A 21,884-nucleotide genomic window follows, 5' to 3' on the forward strand; every position below is an offset into this window, starting at 1 on the left:
CAACATGAAAGAACTCACACTGGAGAGAAGCCCTATAAATAAATGTGTTAAGAGCCTTCTAAAAGAAAACAAACCTTCATGATCTAAGCCAGGTGTGGTAGCTCACACCTGCAATCCCAGCACTTTGGGAGGCCAAGGCAGATTACTTTAGGTGAGGAGTTTGAGACCAATCTGACCAACATGGTGAAACCCCGTCTCTACCAAAAAATACAAAAATTAGCTGGGGTGTGGTGGCATGTGCCTGTAGTCCCAGCTATTCTGGAGGCTGAAACATGACAATCACCTGAACCCAGGAGGCAGAGGTTGCAGTGAACCCAGATCACATCACTGCTCCCCAGCCTGGGTGACAGTGTGAGATCATGTCTCAAAAAAAGAAAAGGGAAAAGGAAAGGGAAAGGGAAAGAGAAGGGAAAAGAAAACAAACCTTCATGATCAAAAGAGAAATCATATTGAGGAGAACTATGTATATAAGAAACGTGGAAAAACTTTAGTAAGTGCTGAGCTTTGACTGAATACCAGAAATCATACTAGAAATTAATGAAACTACAGAATCCTTTGGCAAAACTTCTGCCCTACTCAGCACTGGAAAATTCATACTAGGGAAGAAACCTGAAAACACAGTCTAAATTATGGGAAGAACAAACCTTTCTGTAGAAAGGATGCTATTTTATAAAAGTCACATTGGGTGGATAACAGACTTTTGCAAAAATGACTCCAAAATGATAAACAATGGAAGATCATATGCCTACAGGCTATATAGTATGAAGTTTCGAAATGGTCATTTATCAATCTCTAATAGTAAACAGGTGAGAAGGTATTATTCTAAGGCACTAGAGATACCAGTGAATGGAATAGTCAAAGATTCCTGCCCACATGGAATTTACATTCTTGAAAGGGGATGACAAACCCCAATGTGTACGTGCTTGACTTGTGACAGCCCCCCAATCTTTATCACCTATTAAGACTCCTGGGCTGGGCATGGTGGCTGATGCCTGTAATACCAGCACTTTGGGAGGATCACTTGAGCTCAGGAGTTCAAGACCAGTCTGGGCAATATTGTGAGACCTTATCTCTTTAAAAAAAACAAAAAAACAAAAAAACAACAAAACAAAACAAAAACACTTCTGTAGTTTTTATCGACATTCTTATTTATTAAAGCCTTATAACTATTAACTGCAGCTGAACTCTGAAACTACCCACTTCCAGGAATTTCTCAGAGATCTATAAAGTATTTTAAAGATCAACCAGTCTAAATATCCTTTATTTTGATTTTTTAAAAATTTCAAGGCCAAAGACAAGAAATAGATTGTATTAGCAGCATAATTTATAAATGGCAAAGCTGAAACAAAAATACAAGTCTTCTGGCTCCTTGCTCTTATGGTTTGGCTACTAAAAAACTATCTTCTGTAATTTAAAGGGCTGTTAAATAAATTTTAAAATAAGTGAAATTAAGTAATTAAGGATTTATTGAGCACCCATTCAGAGAGCTGTGTGTTGGACACTGATTTTTAAAAGGGGGAGGGGCAGCAGCAACATATATGGCAATTTGTCTTCAGAACTGCTTTAAACTAAAAAAGAAAAGAAGGAAAGTGAGAGAGCAACTGTGTGAAAGTAAGAGTTGCAAGGGTATATTAATAGTGGTTGAATGTAGATGATGGAACTTTTCCCCTTCTTTATAATCACTATAATTACAGTTTACAATCACAACCGTGTTACTGTATTTTCTCCCCACCACTAAGAGACTACATATCGAGAGGAAGGAGGAACAGTAAAAACCAAGGTTTTGTGTGAAAGAGATCAGTATCCATAGAAGTATCCAAATTTGATCATGCTCCTTGGGCCAATGGGCAAATGGAATGTCTTAGGATTTCTGTAGCACCAGCATGGAAACACCAGGGCACAGTATTGAGGCCAGGGTGGAGAGGGAGCTGTCATCATATATATAACTGATTGAGCTGAGATCAATCTCAGTCCCGACAACCACAGACAGACACTAAAGAATACTCCTATTTCTAGAGCCAATGAGCTGCAGCCTTGTAATATCATTTTATTCTTTCAATAAACAACCTTCAGAGTTGACAGGAGAAAAGAAGAGGAGAAAATTTAGGAGATAAAGTTAATGGGAGATACTGGAGAACAGGAGAAGAAGGACAGAGAAAGAACTGGAAAGGCTGAATTTTAGGTTTCTCACTTGTATTAAAAATGGATGGTTCAGAGCACTCAGACAGAGAATCTTAAAAAACATAACAAAATGTGAGTGAACATTTTTTTCTATGTAATTAGATTCCTACTAAGTAGTTTTTAAAATGACTGGTAAAGTTTTATGGTGAATTCTTTTCCTTGGTAAACATATTTTGCCTTTCGTCTCTATCATTACACAAAAAACTAAAAAATAAAGTACCAAAACCTGTTTTCTTGTTCTTCAATCTGAGGTAATTTCAAGTGTGTTACAGAATTGGAGAAAAACCAGGTTTAGCATTATGTTTGCTTCAGATCTGCTTTTAAAGATGTGATTTTACTTATCCAGTATTTTACCAATGACTAAGGACAATCTTTATACAAAGAAAAGTAATTTTTAACACTTCAGAAATAAGACAGTTTCTACAGTGAAATAAAAGACTTGGAATTTTTCTTTTATTCCCCTGAGCAATTCTGAATATATAGTACAACAGACATTGTAGGTGAGCAGCTTTATTTCTGAGCAAACAACTGTATTTCTTATAGTTGCCCTATAGTTTCTTCTTCCAAGTCAAGAATGAGTATAGGTAGAACATGTTTAGCTAAATTCTGCTTGACACGCAAGAGTTGAAAATGCAGAATTCCATAAACTAGTAAGAATTACCAGGTCCTGCTTAGGAAATTAAATCAGGAGTGGGAGATATATATTATACGTAACTCAGAAATTGCCTACATTATAGAAAGCTGAGACTTGCGAGGTTCAATCACCAATCTGCAACTAAAATCACTATACCACATAGTTGGATTCAGTATCTATATTCTTCAAAATTGAAATTTAGTTCATATTTTAATAAAAATAAACCATCACCTAAAATAATGTTCCATGTGGAAACACATAAAAATGAGCATTGATTTAAATAGTTTTCAGCCTGGTGTGCTGGCTCACACTGGTAATCCTAGCACTTTGGGAAGCCGAGGTGGGGGATCGCTTGAGCCCAGGCATTCGAGACCAGCCTGGGCAATGTAGTAAGACCTTGTCTCTACTCCCCCACCAAAAAATAAGAAAAAAGAAAAAGAAAAAATTAGGCAGGTATGGTGGTGCATGCCTGTAGTCTTAGTTACTTGGCAGGCTGAGGTGGGAAAACCACTTGAGCCCAGGAGATCAAGGATGCAGTGGGCCGTAATCATGCCACTGCAATCCCACCTGGGCAACACAGTGAGACTCTGTCTCAAAAAACAAAAACAAAAACAAAATACACTGAAGATCTTGTAAACGGTTTTATAAAGTGTATGTATAGTTTTAATAAAAATTTATATACAATGATATATGAAGTAGAGACTTCAATATTGATATAATGGACAGAAACATAAAATTAATTTACTAGTTATAGACTCAGTTATAATCTTTGCATAATATCTGAGGTTTAATTTTGATTTAACAATAAGAATTCCTTTATCCCCCAGTGAAGGTAATATTCTAATGTATACTATATAAAGAGGCAGACATCATTTTCATCATTTTATATTAATAAAGATTAATACACTAAACTGGCTGACATCATGGGTTAAACAATCTATTTTTAACTTATCAGTAGCAAGAGTTTTGACATAATAAACGGTATCTGTACAATCATTTTGGAAAACAAATTAGCAGTAGTTGATAAATTTAAAGATGCTCTATAATCCAGTGATTAATGCACTAAAGTATATATATCAACATAGATGCTAATCAACAATGTTGACCATCAAAAGCATGCTAAAAAGACCAAAACAATACAACACCATCTACATAAAATATTTAAAACTGCAATAGCATGTGTTAAGGGATACCTATACTTAAAGAAAAAATATAACTAAATAGACAGGAATGATATAGACCAATACTGGATGGCGGTTACCTTGGTGGGAGAATGCAGAAGGCCTTTATTAGTACTGGTTAGGTACACAGGAATTTACCTTATTATTTACTATGCTTTGTTATATGTCTTTAATATATCATACTAAATTTCAAAAACATTTTTCTGCCAGGTAACAAAGGCTTTTTTATACTGGCCAGATTTAATACACTCCTAGTGTTCACATGAGACTAATACATTAAGAATATTTTGGCTGGGCACAGTGGCTCACACCTGTAATCCCAGCACTTTGGGAGGCCAAGGCAGGAGATCACTTGAGCCTTGGAGTTTGAGACCAGCCTGGGCAGCATAACGAGATCTTGTCTCTAAAAAAATTAAATAAAAAATTAGCCAGGCATGGTGGCACATGTGTATGGTCCCAGCTACTTGGGAGGCTGAGGTGGGAGGATGTTTGGGCCTGGGAGGTCCTGGATGCAGTGAGGCGTCATTGCGCCACTGCACTACAACCTGGGGAACAGAGCCAGACTCTGTCTCCAAAATAAAAAAACTAAAAGTATTTTGGTGCTACATCATTTCTTCCAATAGTTACTGCTGTCAATTTTTAAAAACACTCTCTCATTGGGCAGACGTTTACTAAATACTATGTTCACCCTCTCATTCTAAATATTGAGCTTCCACTACGTGCCAGTCAGATAAAACAGTAAGCAAAAATTGTCAGTCTCTGCCCTCATGTAGCTCAAAATCTAGTGGAGAGGCAAGCAAATCAAGTATCTGTATTCACTCTCTTGATAATCTCACCCACACTTTTAAATACCACCTCTACGCTGACATCTCCATATTTCTAGACTGGATTGGGAATATATACCAGTATACATTCCCTAACTCAACATTCTCCTTGGCTGTCTAACAGGCATGTTAAAGTAAGTATGTCCAAAGCCAAACTCCTGCTCTTGCCTCAAAATCTGTTCCTCTAGCCTTTCTCCACAAGGGTGCATTGTACATTATATTTTATATGAATAGCAGCCCCAGGAGTTGTATAGGAGAACAATAATAATTTTTTATCCCAGAGAATATCAACTACATGCATCTGGCTTCAGGCCAAAAACCTTGGTGTCATCCTAGACTCGTTTCACATACAATGTCTGGCAACTTCTCATTTACCTCTTCCATTCCCACCCTGATTGATCTAAGCCACCTTCATCTCTCACGTGGTCTCCCTGATTCAGTCCTTGGTACCACCTCTTCTTCCCCTATGCTCACTTTGCCACATACCCTAGTCAGCAGTCCGAAAGAGCTACTTAAGGTGGGGCGCAGTGGCTCATACCTGTAATCCTAGCATTTGGGGAGACCAACGTGGGTGGATCACTTGAGGCCAGAAGTTTGAGACCAGCCTGGCCAACATGGTGAAACCCTGTCTCTACTAAAAATACAAAAATTAGCTGGGCATGGTGGCACGCACCTGGAGTCCTAGCTACTAGGGAGGCTGAGGTAGGATAATCACTTGAACCTGGGAGGCGGAGGGTGCAGTAAGCTGCACACCACTGCACTCCAGCCTGGGTGACAGAGCAAGATTGTCAAAAAAAAAAAAGAAAAGAAAAAAAAAGAGTGACTTAAAACCTAACGCAGAAAATGTCACTATCTGCTCACAATGCTCTAATGGCTTCCCATCTTTTTCACAATGGTGTTCAGGGCCCTACAACATCTAGCCCTCACCCTACCTCTCATCTTGTAGTATATTCCCTCCCTTGCTTACTCACTGCAGCTCACTGGCCTTTGCCCTGGCTTTCCCTTTGCCTGGAATACTATTTCCCCAAACACCCATATGGCTTGCTCTCTCACTCACCTCCGTTAGGTCTTAACGCAGATGTCATCTTCTCAGTAAGGTCTTTCTGATCATCCTATCTAAAGTTGCAACTCCCACTACCCTCACACTTCCTATTCTCTTCTCTCTCTGTTTTTCATGACACTGTATAGCTAACCTCACTCAAATATCAGATCCATGAGGGCAGGAATTTTAGTGTTTGCTTACTACTATACCTTCTAAACTAAACTAGATTTTTACAATAGAATATAACAGGCATACAATAGGCATCCAGTAAATATTTGTTGAATCACAACACAAATGTAAAATTGCAATTGACAAGTCCAGTGAAAAAGTAGAGTGCTAGGTGACCCTGTAGAAAGACAAAAAGCTTACCCGGGAAAGTCAAACTAGAGCTGAGAACTGACAGATGAGTAGGAGTTAATTAGGATGTGCACAGGTTCAGTAGTGAGAGGGGCTAAAGGAAGGCTGGTATACCTTAGACCAGAAAGAGATAGGAAAGATGCAAGATGGGGTTGCAGAAGGTAGAAAAAGGTAAAACTGTGAAGAGATCTGTAAACCATATTAAGATGGTTCTTATCCTCAGAGCAACAGGAAGCCAAAGAAGTGTTTTAAGCAGAGCGATCATATGAACAGATTCAACAGATGCTGAAAAGATTACCATGGCTACTGGATAAAAAAGCATTTTGAGGGGTCAAAGTAAATGCAGGTAGATCAAGTAACAGGTCACTGCAATAACTCACTTGAGAGAAGATGGTATTTCACTTTGGGGTGTTGGGAGTAGAGACAGACTGGATAGATAAGATACTTAGGAGGCTAAAAAAAAAATCAATGGGATAAAATAAAAGGAGTGAAGGTCAAGGGAATTTTAAGGTTTATTTCTAAGTTTCACAAAGTACTATCAGATGCCGCAAGGGAATAAAAAGTTCCCATAGATGTGAAGTCTATGTCTTCAAGTAGTATTATCTGGATCTTCAATGCTCCTAGCCACCAATGGCTACTCCAAATAAAGATGTACTAATTGTTGTATATGTTGGATTTGAAAGCTTAGTGGAGAAAAAAGAATGTAAGATATCTCAGTAATTTTTTACACTGATTACAAGTTGAAACGATAATATTTTCTATGTAGGTTACATAAAATCATTAAAATCAATTTCATCTTTCTTTTTACCTTTTAATGTGGCTACCAGAAAACACAGTTATACAAATGGTTTATACTATATTCCTACTAGACAGCACTGATCTCATATAAAGCAGCAATACAACTGTTGCAGTTCATTCAAAAGGAAAAAAATACACCTAAGGAGAAGACACGTGAATTTTAGGTCAAAATACAATTTGTATAAAGAATTTCAATTTTTTGATTGTTTTTCAGGGAGGTGAAGAAATAAATATTTCTGGGGTTTTTTTTTTTTGCCCTTTAAATACAAAAGTCATTTTCTATTTGTGCTTTATTTATAGAATATATTGTTCTTCTATTGCTAATCCAATGGTTCTATTTAGAAAGCCCTCTGTGGTATGGGGGAAAAGTTAGGAAAACACAGAATTGTGGAAATGATGGGAACTAAGAGATCATTGAGGCCTACCCCTTCATTTATAGGTACCAAACTTGAGATACCAAGACAGTAAGTAACTTACTTGAAAATCACAGGACTAATACGATCTAAATCATGTAGGACATAAATGGAAACTCATAGTCATTACAGTGTTCAGGGCCACTACAGACTTGTAAATATCACAATGAATACACTATATTTTGTTACCAAAAGAACTAAAAATGTATCTATTTTATAGTAGTGAATTTCAGGATTATCAATGACTTTGTTTGGAATACAAAATCACATTGAAATACTAGATAAGAGGTTAAAAAAAAAATCAGATTTGAGAGTCTGAAACCCAGTTCCACCACTTAGTTGTGTACCAAAGACAATGATCACTGTTTCCTCATCAGTAAAACAGAGATACCATCATACTCAGGATGTGAAAATGATAGGAACACTATACACACACCCCCACCCAATGCTTATAGTGGACAGATGTATAATGCCAGTCCCTTTGTTTTCATTAGAAACAAATGATGTGTTTCTTGATCCTTTCTCTTCTCTCCAAAATGTCAATGTAGTCATATTATTAAGTCACAAAATAAAGATGTAAGGGAAAAGATTACTAGAGTTAGTGGTGAAACCCAGTTTCAAATTTCCATCTTCCCATTAAAAAGCTTCAAAGTAACAGGTAAATCATTCAGCTTCCCTAAGTCTATTTCCTTTAGTCAGTAATGGAGCCAAATCAATCAAAATGATTCAAATACAGCTGACCTGTAAACAACACATGGGTCTACTTATACACGTATTTTCTTCCACCTCTACCACCCCTGAGATAGCAGAACAAATCTCTCTTCCTCCTCAGCCTACTAGATGTGAGGATAATGAGGACAAAGACTTTTATGATGATCCGTTTCCACTTAATGAATAGTAAATACATTCTCTCTTCCTTATGATTTTCTTAGTAACATTTTCTCTCTAGTTTATTGTAAGAACGGAGCAATTAATACATATAACATAGAAAATATGCATTAGTTGATTGTTTATGTTACCAGTAAGGCTTTTGGTCAACAGCAGGCTATTTGAAATTAAGTTTGTGGGGAATCAAGTCATAGAAAGAGTTTTCACTGAGCAAGGGTCAGTGCTCCCAACCTCCACTTTGTTCAAGGGTCAAGTATAGGCCCATCTATGACTCAATAATGTACTGCTATGAATGCTACATGGGTTTCTGAGGCCCAAATAGTATGTAGATAAGTTACAACACAAGCTTTAAACATTTTAAAATTAATATGAAGTATAATTTGACATTTCTAATACACATTAATTTGAGATTGATCGTTTTCTATATTTAAAAGGAACATTCTCAAAACTACTTACATCTGGTTGAATAGCTTTAAATACTGGAACATCCATTAATGTTATCTGACCCTGAAATATAAAGTGAAAATGATAATTTCTTCTTTGGAATCCAATACCATAACATGTAACCTAAATTAAAATTATATTCTATACTAAAATATTACCAAATACTCAATTTTATAAGGGCTTATGGAAAATAAAATTTAGCCCCTGTACCATTAAACAGAATTATTTCTAATTATCTCATGCCTATCTGTATTTTCTTGGAAGATAAATTGTGTAAAGTTAAAAAATAAAAATAATTTTAAAAATTTGGACAGTCACATTAAATTATAATCAAAAAATAAAAACCAGGTAAGTTCATGTAGCAGTGTTCTTGCTATGATGATTAAATTACAGCTCCTCAAACAGTGGTATAAAATCAGATATTACTAAAAAGGTTTTCTTCCTAACTTAAAAAAAATATAATGAAACTACACTAAAGCCAACATTATATCTAAGAGCTTTATATGCTATGGACCTATCCCACTTATGGCTACAGATATAAAACAAAATTCAACACTGTCAAGGAATAATATGCTATGACCAAGCACAGTTTATCTCTGGAATGCAGGAACGGTTTAACATTAGGAAATCAATATATTCTGTTAACAAATTAAAGGAGAATGAGAAAACAAATTTATATTAAGAAACAGATGTTTTTCTAGATACCTTTCATCCAACAACACCTTCACATTTCATTTTTCAATTTTTTAATTAAAAAAAACCGTAAAAATGTTTCTTAGATATGTCAATAAAATATAGTTGGCTTAGAGAAATGGTATAGAGGGATGAAAGCAATTACCATAATGGTAAATACATATTGCTACTTACCAAATTGAAGTGTAACTTATAAAGCTGTCCTTAAAAAAAATGTATAGCTTTTCTTACTTTTCCCACTTCATCCCTCTGTTTGCTCCACAGCTGTACCATCTTTCCCAATAATTCCCATATCCAGCTTTTTAAAAGCCATCTCTTTTGCTGGACCTACAAATTCTAACTCAATAGCACGAACATGTAAATTATGTGCAAAACTGGAGAAGGCAGAGGTAGGAGGCTTACCGCATATTCTTCTGGTGTAACCTTAAGAACATCAAATACCACAGCATCAAAGCTTTTCTTCAACTCAGAACCTTTGTCACTTAAGGATTCAGAGCTGCTACTTTTCTGTTAAAGTGAAAGAAAATGCAGCCTTTTTAATCCTGTCTCACATTCAAGTGACAGAAACTAGACTGGCCTTAAAAACTGAGAAAACAAAACAGTAGGTTAACAAATGCTGCAGAAAAGCTGAGCAGAATATGCTGCTTAGTTGTTAGAGTACCAGATAAAGGGTCGGACAACTTGAAATCTAAAACTGTGACTTTCAATTTTTAGGTTCTTGAATGAGTTATTTTCTTGTGTGTCAGTTTCCTCATCCTGACAACCTATCATTTCCTATAGAAATAAATGATTTTTAACTAGTTCAATGATTCTCAAATAAGGTAAAGGGAAGTCAGGGGAGAAGGCTATACACCTATTTAAAATTTTTAAAACTAATTTTTAGTAAGAAAAAGACAAATTAGCTTTATAACATAAGTCATCAGAAAATATTCAGAATGCTGTTAATTACAGAGTTACACATAATCCATTCTTAGTTATGTGATCTGTCTGTGAGAGTACAATTAATACTATTCTACCTATTATATTACAAATTTAAGTTTTCCCTGCTTAAAAATTACTGTTTCAAGTTTGAATATGCCGTGGCTATAGGCAGAATGAACGGTGGATTTTGGCCCTGAAAATCTTATTACTGTTAAAAATTTTCCACTTCGTCTGTACCATGACATAATAATATATTCTGTATCAGTTGGCTAAATTCAGAGGAACATCAATATGAGAATATTTAGATCAGGCTCTTTTAAATGGTAATAGGATATGAGGCTACAGACAACAGCAAAAAAATTAACCAAAGTTTCAATTAGCACAGTACACAGATCAACCTACTAGCTATTATATATTAGTTTTAAGCACTTGTCATTATGCCTCATTTTTGCTTTTCTTCTCTTTTAGTAGCAGCTAAATACTAAATATCGAGCCATGATCATTACAAAGAAAGGGATCTGTCATTAACTTTGAAAAATTCTCAACTATTATTACTTCAAATATTTCTTCTGCTTCTTTCTCCTGTCCTTCTGGTGTTCCCATTATGCATATGCTACACCTTTCGTCACTGTCCCACAGTCCTGGGCTATTCTGTTCCTTTTTTTTTTTCATCCTATTTTCTCTTTGCATTTCAGTTTGGGAAGTTTTACTGACATGTCTTCCAGCTCACTGATTCTCTCCTTGGCTGTCTACTGGTCACCAGTCTACTGGTACTGGTTAGCTCACCAAAGGCATTCTTCATTTTTGTCACAGTGCTTTTGAATTCTAGTATTTCTTTTTGATTCTTAATAGTTTCAATATCCCTGTCTATATTATCCATTTGTTCTCACATGTTATACGCTTTTTTTCATTAGAGCCTTTGGCATATTAATGACAGTTATTTTAACTCCCAGTCTGATAATTGCGAAATCTCTGCCATATGAGAGTGGTTCTGTTGCTTGATTTATCTCTTCAAATTGTGTTTTTTCCCTTGCCTTTTAGCATGGCTTGTAATTTTTTGTTGAAAGCTAGAAATGGTACATTGGGTAATAGGAACTCAGGTTGAATAGGCCTTTACTACTGTTAAGGGTTTATTTTTTATCATGCTAGGCATTATACTGTGCTTATAATTTGGTATTGTTATAGGTGTCTGAGTCTTCAATTTCCTCTAGTATCCTTATTTTTTTCATCCTCTGTTGTCTTTGGGTTTCCCTAGAAATCCCTTCTTAGTTTCAGCCTTGCAGTTCTTTCAGCTGAAATCTTAGTATTATACAGAAGCCCTGCTGATGTGGTGGGGGTGGGAAGAGTATGTGTGTGTATTTGAGGGGTTGCTGGGGAGAGAGTGTCCTATAGTCCTATAATTCGGTTTTAGTCTTTCACTGAGTGTGTCCCCAGACTGTGAACTTCACAAATGATTCTCTGTCCCCCTGGCTCTGCTTAGGTGAGACAGGAAGTCTGGAAGGGCTTGAAGTTGAGGCTTTTTCCTCTCCCAAGTGAGTTAGGCTTTGGTGAAGTAGTTCCCCTTGAGGGCAGGTGGAGAACAGAATGCTCTGGGCATATTTCAATATGTTTACTTTCTATCTGGGTGTATTTCAAAATGGCTATTTCTTTCCTCCCCCTGCTAGAAGCAGAAGGGAATTTTTTTCTGTCTTTACTGTGAGAAGCTTGTGGGCATCTTAGAGGTAATAAAAATCAGAAAAGTAGAGGGTGAGAAGCCGCCAAGACTGGACCCCCAAGGAGTTTTTAACTCTCAAGCTAGTCCACACACAGTCTCCAGCAGTTCATCAATTAGGGTTTACGTGGCTCCACTGACTTCTGCTCCTGTAAGCTGTGATTCTCTATTTGCCTACCTCTCCAGGTTTCAGGGCATCACTGTTAAATGTGCTCTGTGATAGCAATTCTCTGATAGAGCTAAGAGGAGTTATTGATTTTCAGTTTGTTTAGCTTTTTTCCCATTGTGAGGACAGGAGTGAATTCTAAGCTCTTTATAAATCCAAGCAGAAACCTGAATTCCAGTGAATGAATCCAAGCAGAAACCTCAATAAAGCAGAAACCTCATAAATAAAATGGAGTTTCACTTCTTGTGTTTAATCTCTGTAACTATGACTAGTTTATAGTATGTCAACAATATTATTTTATGTCCCAAAACTAATACAAAATTTTATTCATAATGTTAAGTATTCAAATAGACATCAGTTAAGCAGTATACACTAATCCAATAGCTGTCCAAATAACTAGATGCATTCTGTCAGGTGAACACATGAATCATAAACATAAATCAGTAATTTTCTCCAAGTTTTTAACTCAGCCAAGTTAGTAAATCATCATGACAATTTTATTGCTTATCAAAAAGAATGAACACTTCTCTTTTTTCCTTCTTAATGCCATTAGAGGCTTAAAAAATTACTAGTGTGCATTTTGACGTGCTTCCCTAATACCAGGAATAAATTGGTAATGATAAGACACAATGCAATAATGTTCACCAGGAGAACAGCAGTAATTCATTCAAGGCATGACTCAAAAACTACTGATACTTCTAAATGTCTGAAAACAAGTTCACTGTAATTCTCCTACTAACAGAAACTTCAAACACAGGTTAAATATAAAAGGTAATGAGAAAGGATAAGTCAGCCAACCAAGATAAAGTATTTTATCCATTCTGTAAACTTATCACTTCTATAAGAAATTTGTACTTTGATGTTACTAGATCTGTATTTTAAGAGAAGGTGGAAAAATACAAAATTTTAATTTTATTTTCTTGCCACAATAAATGGACAATTTAAAGGGTGGTAAGTAATTTAAGTAATTCATTCTTACTTTACATCTGCTAATTATACTACTCTGAAGCCTGGTGTAATTAATTCACTTTTAGTAAAGTCAACAGAATTGTTTGTACAAGTGAATGACCTATTTTATTTAACAAATATTTGTATTCTGCTTCCTATGATACTAGAACAGGTATTTCTTTTTTTTTTTTTTTTTTTTTTTTTNCTCCGGAGTAGCTGGGACCACAGGCGCCCGCCACCTCGCCCGGCTAGTTTTTTGTATTTTTTAGTAGAGACGGGGTTTCACCGTGTTAGCCAGGATGGTGTCGATCTCCTGACCTTGTGATCCGCCCGTCTCAGCCTCCCAAAGTGCTGGGATTACAGGCTTGAGCCACCGCGCCCGGCAGAACAGGTATTTCTGAATAGTTAAAAATATACACATATATACACATATGTAACATATTCAAGAAATATGGTTACAAATATATGAAGAAAACAAACATATATTACAAACATATATATAAATATAATCCTATTGTTGTAAATACAAAAAAGCTATGTATAAATTTATGGAAAAAATTATAGAAAGAGATTTTTCTAAGTGACAGTTTTAAAAATAGGAAAGCTCCCATCTGTTTAAGGGATTAGGAAAAGCTTTATTAAAAGCATAGCATTTGAAATATGTTTGAAAGACAAAATGTTTTGTGTGTGCAGTGATGGGGAGGGGACACACCAGAATGGGAAGAAAAATTCCAGCTAGAAAAATTGGTATAGGCAAAGTTATGACAGAAGAAGGAAAATGTAATGGTTTATACAGACACCAGCAAATGTAGTATTCTCTCATTAGACTGTTAAGTTTCAAGTAGAGGACAAGTAGGCGTTAAATCCAAAAATTTGGGGCCATTTTGAAGAAAGTCTTGAATAAAAGGCCGAGTGACCATTTGAATTTAATTAGTAGGCAATGAGGAACCACAGACAGTTTTGGGAAAAGATAAAGTTTAAGAGTTGTATTTTAAGAATACTAATCTTAAATTTCAGTCAAAGGACCAGAAACAACAGAAAATCTAAGTGCAATACCAAATATAAGGCCATGGCACTAATCTAGACAAGAAATAATAAATGACCAAGCTAAGATGGTAGTACAGTAACAGAAATAAGGAGAAAAGTACTGGATCCCAGAGATAAAGCACAGTGGACAGGCTCTAAGATAGCTGCTGAAGATCTCTATCTCTTGGTATTCTCACCCCTGTGTGATCCTCTCCCTTTGAGTGTGGGCAGAACCTGTGACTTGTTTCTAATCAGCAGAATATGGAAAATGAGATGAGATGTCACTTCCATGAATACATTATATAAGATTGTAACTTCTGTCTTGCTAGCAGACTCTCTCTGCTATGATGAGACAATGGTTGTGGTGGGCAAAACAAAGTTAATTAACAACACACTGGCTGGGCCCGGTGGCTCACGTCTGTAATCCCAGGACTTTGGGAGGCCAAGGCAGGTGGACCACCTGATGTCAAAAGTTCAAGACCAGCCTGACCAACATGATAAAAACCCCATCTCTACTAAAAATACAAAACTTAGCCAGGTGTGGTGGCAAGCGCCTGTAATCCCAGCTACTGGGGAGGCTGAGGCAGGAGAATTGCTTGAACCTGGGAGGCAGAGGTTGCAGAAGGCCAAGATCATACCACTGCACTCCAGCCTGGGCGACGAAAGCAAAACTCTGTCTCAACCCCCCCCACAAAAAAACCACACATCTAAAGATTTAAACTTAGATGGCTATGGAAATGTGATGCTATTAATGTAAGTTAGATAAAAGGCTTGGACTATTTTCTTTACAGTTGTGGAGCAGAACAGTAATAAGAAACTTGATATTGTGGACATTACAAATGTCTGGTCCATCAAAAATGCTTAATAAAATTCATGAGGGAAGCCAGGACTAGAGATAAAAATAAATAATCTACATAAGAAAAACAATGGAAACCACAGACTTAGAATATTTTCAGTGATATCAAGGCCTAAGTAACTGGCTGGGGCAAAATGGAGCCCATTTTGGAATGGAGTTGAGGCTATTAAGGAACTTTGAGGTCAAGGTGTTAAAGGGTCATAAACATTATTCTCATCCAATATACTAAGAGAAAAATAAAGAAGAAATATAGAAGCCAGATGCTAAAGTTACTAAGGAAAGCAGGCAAGTTCTCTAGATCTATACACAAAGAAAAAAAAGAAAAAAGTTGGGGCAAAAATACAATCATAATATATTCACTAGAGGTGTGAGCATCTAGTTCAGTCTTCACATCTCCATCTTAAATGCTAAACTTTAACCCAAGAACCAAATGTTTCTTTTAAAAATAAAGAGTTTTATGAGTTACCATTATTTGCCATTATTTTTCAAGTATCTTAAGTAGAAAAGGATTAAGTACATCTATGATGCACAGCAAACATATGAATCACTAAAGTAAAATATGTGTACTTCTGCACATGTACTTCTGCACTAAATGCACTTCTGATTTAAGTATGTGAACAAACATAATGCTTGAAAACTTAGAAAGCCAGGTAAGAAAGTTTATACCTAAGCTTCTTAAGTATCTTACCTCAGAAGCAGTAGCTGCAATATTGACATTGCTTGCCTGCCCGTTCATTAGGTCCATGCTTTCCTCATCAGTCCCTGACCTTATGTTAACAGCAACAGAGGACTGATTGCCTCATGTCCAAGGCCACAAATACATTATTCCTGTAAAAAATAAAAAAGTTAAGCAAATGTCCTCCCTTGAAGTTTAAGAAAACAACTCTATGCCTACCACCATGACAAGAAACAAAATATTTCAACTTTAGCTCAGCCACTAAATCCAGATTGAGGACAATCTTGTATGCTCTTTTCAAACAACTAGAAACACCAAATAAACAGTATTCAATAGATGTTACTGTTATGTTCTTCATAAGCAAAGCAAAAGCATAACTTTTTGCTAAGTGGTTATTGTGAGGGAAAAAAATCAAATGTACAACTTTTTTAAAGTAAATAAAATGTGTAAAAAAAAAAAAAAAAAAACGCATGGCAAAGTAACACATACCACAACACAATAAATTTTTAGTGATCCAAATGACACCTGTAAATCAACAATACTGAATACGCTTAGGGAAGATACATCATACCCACATAATAAAGAAACACAGAACTTCTGAGGACACAGGATGGCAAATAAGGAGCCAAGAGCAAGTTTCAAGCCATCAAAATTCTAGTCAAATACTCTTTCCACAACACAGATTTTCTACTTTACTGGAAGTCAGAGTACTTACTTCAAGTTCTAATATCTTTCCATAAATAACTTGCCATATAAACTGAGTAGGTAACTTTACCTCCCTAGGTTAGAATTTCTTCCTCTCTGTAAAATGACAGCAGTAAATGAACTTTAAGATCCCTTTTCAACTTTAAAGATCTATGATGTATTTCATAAGAGAAATGTTAAGTGTCTATAAATTAGGTACTCTATGCTATATTCACTTTAAAAGCTGAGTTTTAAATGTCAATAATAATTACTTCAATGCTAAGTTTCCTTTCTCTGGAGAAGCAATATAGGATATAGTGATTTAAAAGTACAAATTTTGGAACCACATTACCTCTGTGTAAACCCAGGAAATTTTAACTTTTTTGTACTCAGTTTTCTCATCTATAAAATAGGGATAATAAGTACCTACACTTCATAGAGTTGTGGTGAAGAGAAATGAGATAATATACACAAAGCACCTAAAACAGTGTTCGTACTAGTAAATATGCTATTAATATGATGCAATGAAGATGCAGATGCTACTATCTACTTAATCCCCATAAGGCTTAAATTCAACAGAGTCTCTTAAATAAAAAAGAAAAGACAACACCTTAGAAATATATCTTTGGGAAGCAATTGTTGCTGAGTATCACTAAAAATCCTAATTGCAAACACAATGAATGAGAATGGCTAAGATCTGTTTCCTAGATGTAGTAAAACATGCTCTTGGTTTTGAAATGCTTAAAAATTATTACTAATGATAGCAGCCTTCAGTCACATCTTGAATTTATCTTAATTTATTCAGATACAGCCTAGGCACCTGCTAAGAGCAGAACATTGTGCTAGAATTTTTAAAATAGAAATATATTCAAAATCATGAAGTTTTAAAACCATTTAACAGTACCCACTTAGAAAATCAATGTGAAAATGAATAAACTATAAAACAATTTCCTCCTATCTAAACTATCTCATTCTATAAGCTTCATTATCCTTATATTATTAAGAATCAACTTATATTTATACTGCTATACAACAAAACCAGCTTGATAATCCAGATTCTCTGAACAGAGTCTCTCAGTTTGCAAGATATTTTTCAAATTATTTCATTTCACTCCAGTTTCTAGGCAAGATTAAGTATAACATGAATTTATAAATCAGGGGTGCCCCCTAGTGCTAAGAAAAAGACTTTAATAGTTAAAGGAGTTATATCTTTAACTTACTTTACATATCAAAATATACAATTTATTACTATTACTTAAAAAAAGGTAATACAGACCAGGAACAATATTAAAATATTTGTAAACTATAAGCATGAAGAATCATGTTTTCTCTTTTTTTTTTTTTTTTTGAGACAGAGTTTTGCTTGTTGCCCAGGCTGGCATGCAATGGCATGATCTCAGCTCACTGCAACATCCACCTCCCAGGTTCCAGCAATTCTCCTGCCTCAGCCTCCTGAATAGCTGGGATTATAGGCACAAGCCACCACACCCAGCTAATTTTGGATATTTTTAATAGAGACAGGGTTTCACCATGTTGGCCAGGCTGGTCTCAAACTCCTGACCTCAGGTGATCTGCCAGCCTTGGCCTCCCAAAGTGCTGGGATTACAGACCTGAGCCACTGCACCTGGCCTTTTCTGCTTTTAAAATAAAATGTCACTCATGTATTTCATGAAAATTAAGGTTATAATGAAATCCATTACATATTTTAAAATACTGCAAAGCATACCTTAAAGAATATGAACTCTTCATAACTACTTACAAATGTACATGTCAATAGTATTTAATAATGTTGAAGTGTAACAGAGAGGCTTATATGATATTACAAAAATACTACAAGTTCTAAAAGAGATACAGGTTTATTATTTTAGTATGTGCCTCAAAAACTTTTCTATACTTTGCACCCAGAAAAGCTCACATTAAATATACCAAATATATGCTTTAATATTTTATTTACTTTTGTTAGTGTTATAAATGACAAGATCTTTCAACATGACTACCAACATCACAACAGTCATTTTTTGAAGAGATGGTGTCTTGCTCTGTCGTGCAGGCTGGAGCACGTAGCACAATCTTAGCTCACTGCAGTCTCCAATTCCTGGGGTCAAGCAATTCTCCCACCACCTCAGCTTTCTGAGTAGCTGGGACTTCAGGTGTGCAACACCATGCCCGGCTAATTTTTTACATTTTTTAAGAGACAGGGTATCACTATTACATCGCCATCTATAAAATAGCAGACATTATTTCTCAAAGTGTAAAGAAAAGTTTAAAAATAGGCCGGTGCAGTGGCTCACGCCTGTAATCCCAGCACTTTGGGAATCCAAGACAGGTGGATCACCTGAGGTCAGGAGTTCGAGACCAGCCTGGCCAACATGGTGAAACTCCATATCTATTAAAAATACAAAAAATTAGCCGGGTGTGGTGGCATGTGCCTGTAATCCCAGCTTCTTGGGAGGCTGAGGTAGGAGAATCGCTTGAACCCGGGAGGTGGAGGTTGCAGTGAGCCGAGATTGCATCACTGCACTCCAGCCTGGGAGACAGAGCGAGACTCTGTCTCAAAAAAGAGTTTAAAAATAACAAAGTTACTTCATTCATTTGAGTTAAAATTGTTTTGCCTTCAGTCAATAAAAAGAGATCCTACATCTAAGTCTGCCGGATATAATTTTGTCAAATTTGAACTAAACTATGAAAGTACCGGCAGATTCATTTGTAAACTGTCCCACATCTACATAGAGAGGTTATATTTCCATACACCTAAACAGCTTGAAACTAAACAACTTGTGGGGGAAGACAGACTTTCAAATGATTAAATATTAAAGGGAGAAAAATCTATAAAATAATGCATTTAAAGGTTATGCTTTATCTCCTGTATAGAAAGTTCACTCAAGATAATTTGCTAAGTAATCCTAATAGACAAGAGCTGAGATCTCCTAAGATACCTGACCCAAAATATGAATATAGGTTAACTAGAAATTCAGGTAATAGAAAAGAAGTTCCAAATAAAAAGATAAACTGTGCTCCAAATATTTTGTGTTTTTGTTTTTGGTGGGTATGAAGGTATTTTGGCCAGATGCTCTACTCAAAAGACTACCCCATAAAAGTTCACTTAACTCATAATAGTCTGTATTTGCAATAAGACAAACAAAAAAACTAACATCCAGATACAATATTAGCAGTTAAAGCACGAAAACAACCCAAGTGAATCAGAAACAGGTTTAAATATTTGACAAAACTGTGCTACTGTGGACCTAGGAATGGTCAGAGAAAGGAACATAGCACATTAGTATGGAACAGCAGAACAGAACAACAACATGGTAGTGCTGATGGCATAAGACAGACATCGAGATTCCATGGTTGGAGGCTCTTGGGTGGAAGAGATTCCCTAAGCCCTAGGGGATAGCCATTAAGGATCTCTTGTACCTGGAATGTGAGGCTACACTGAACATCACAGAATAATCTATAGGCAAAGGACTGCTACACAATGGAAAACTATGCAGCCATTAAAATACTGCAATACTTACTGACACATGAAAAATATTTATAATATACTGCTATATAAATGAAGCAATTTACCAAACAGTATGTAAGGTATAATCCTTTTTGGTAATCATTATTATAACATAAAGAAGAGAGATGCACCAACATACACTAAAATGTGGTTATCGCTAGGTTCATAAGACAATTTTTCCCTAACTTTAGCTTACCTGTATATTTTTAAATTTCCTATAAAGACATTAATTAGAAAAAAGTAAAAGAACAAAAACAGTTTTTCCTCACAGACTGCTTATTAGTTACAAGAAAAAAAAATAAGTAACTATATTGTGTGAAGAACTGGACAATTCCTTAACTGAGTAGATCAAAATTATTATCACCAATGGGGAAAAGAGAGACATCATGTGCCTCCGGATGTGATGATACTCTGGGAAGGACACAACATAACTGACAAGAAGTTAAGCTGGGAACCCATAACTGAAATCTAATCTCAAGGACATGGACAAATCTCATCTGAGGAACATTTGATAAATATATTCTTCAAAAAACGCGAATGTTATGAGAAAGGCTGAAGAACTATTACAATTTAAAGGAAACGCAAGAGATATGGCAACTAAAGGTCCTGTACTGGATGGTAGTAAATGCTTTAAGAGATATTATTGGTAATTCACAAAATTGAAATATAGACTGTATATTACTGTATCAATTTCCTACATGTGACAATTTCCTGTAGTTATTAATACATAAAAGGAGGCTGGGCGCAGTGGCTCATGCCTGTAAACCCAGCACTTTGGGAGGCCGAGGCAGTTGGATCACCTGAGATCAGGAGTTCGAGACCAGCCTGGCCAACATGGTGAAACCCTGTCTCTACTAAAAATACAAAATTTAGCTGGGCATGGTGGCAGGCGCCTGTAATCCCAGCTACTCCAGAGGCTGAGGCAGGAGAATAGCTTGAACCTGGGAGCAGGAGGTTGCAGTGAACCAAGATCGTGCCACTGCACTCCACCCTGGGCAACAAGAGCAAAACTACGTCTAAAAAAAAAAAAAAAAAAAAATTACATAAAAGAACACCTTTGTTTTTAAGAAACACAGAAATACTAAGAGGTAAAAGGGTGGCCAGGCCTGGTGGCTCACACCTGTAATCCCAGCACTTTGGGAGGCTGCAGTGGGTGGATCACCTGAGGTTAGGAGTTCGAGACCTGCCTGGCCAACATGGTGAAACCCTGTCTCTACTAAAAATACAAAAATTAGCCAGGCCTGGTGGCGGGTGCCTATTGTACCAGCTACTCGGGAGCCTGAGGACGCAGTGAGCCAAGATCACATCACTGCACTCCAGCCTGGGCGACAGAGTGCGACTCTATCTCAAAAAAAAAAAAAAAAAAAGGAAAAGAAAAGAAAAGAAAAAAAAGGTATGAAGTATGCAAACTAATCTTAAATATTTCAGGAAAACAGTATGTATATGTGTGACAGAGAAAATAAAGTGAATATAACGATAATGTGGCATCGTTTTTCCCCCAACATGGTTGATTAGAGGCTTTTAGCATGCATCAGCCACTTGGAAATATCAGAATAGCACATAAAGATCAACTGCGGGCTTCGTATGGTGGCTCAAGTCTGTAATTCCAGCACTTGGGGAGGCCGAGATGGGTGGATTGCTTCGCTTGAGTTTAGGAGTTCAAGACCAGCCCGGGTGACACAGTAAAATCCCATCCCTAAAAATACAAACAAAAAATCAGCCCGGCATGGTGACGCGCACCTGTAGTCCTACCTACTTATGACACTGAAGCAGGAGACTCACCTGAGCCTGTGAGGCCGAGGTTGCAGTGAGCTGTGATCATGTCACAGCACTCCAGCCTAGGCAAGAAAGTGAGACCTTCTCTCAAAAAAAAAAAAAAAAAAAAAAAAAAAAAAAAAAAAAAAAACCTTTAAGATTTATTTAAGGAAGGAAAAAA

General features: G+C 36.2%; 1 protein-coding gene across 2 annotated transcripts in view; it reads right to left on the minus strand.

Moving 5' to 3' along the window:
* RALGPS2 (Ral GEF with PH domain and SH3 binding motif 2) overlaps window positions 1-21,884 on the minus strand; it is a 187,766-nt gene that overhangs the window by 119,414 nt on the left and 46,468 nt on the right. For both annotated transcript variants that reach the window (XM_025389595.1, XM_025389604.1), the window contains exons 2-4: window positions 15,772-15,911; window positions 9,858-9,962; window positions 8,775-8,825 (exon numbers count right to left, since the gene is read on the minus strand). In XM_025389595.1, the coding sequence (XP_025245380.1) occupies window positions 8,775-8,825; window positions 9,858-9,962; window positions 15,772-15,828 (213 nt within the window). In that variant the 5' untranslated portion in view covers window positions 15,829-15,911. The remainder of the gene's footprint in view (window positions 1-8,774; window positions 8,826-9,857; window positions 9,963-15,771; window positions 15,912-21,884) is intronic.

The sequence above is a fragment of the Theropithecus gelada genome, chromosome 1 (genome assembly GCF_003255815.1).
Source record: "Theropithecus gelada isolate Dixy chromosome 1, Tgel_1.0, whole genome shotgun sequence".
Classification (NCBI taxonomy): domain Eukaryota; kingdom Metazoa; phylum Chordata; class Mammalia; order Primates; family Cercopithecidae; genus Theropithecus; species Theropithecus gelada.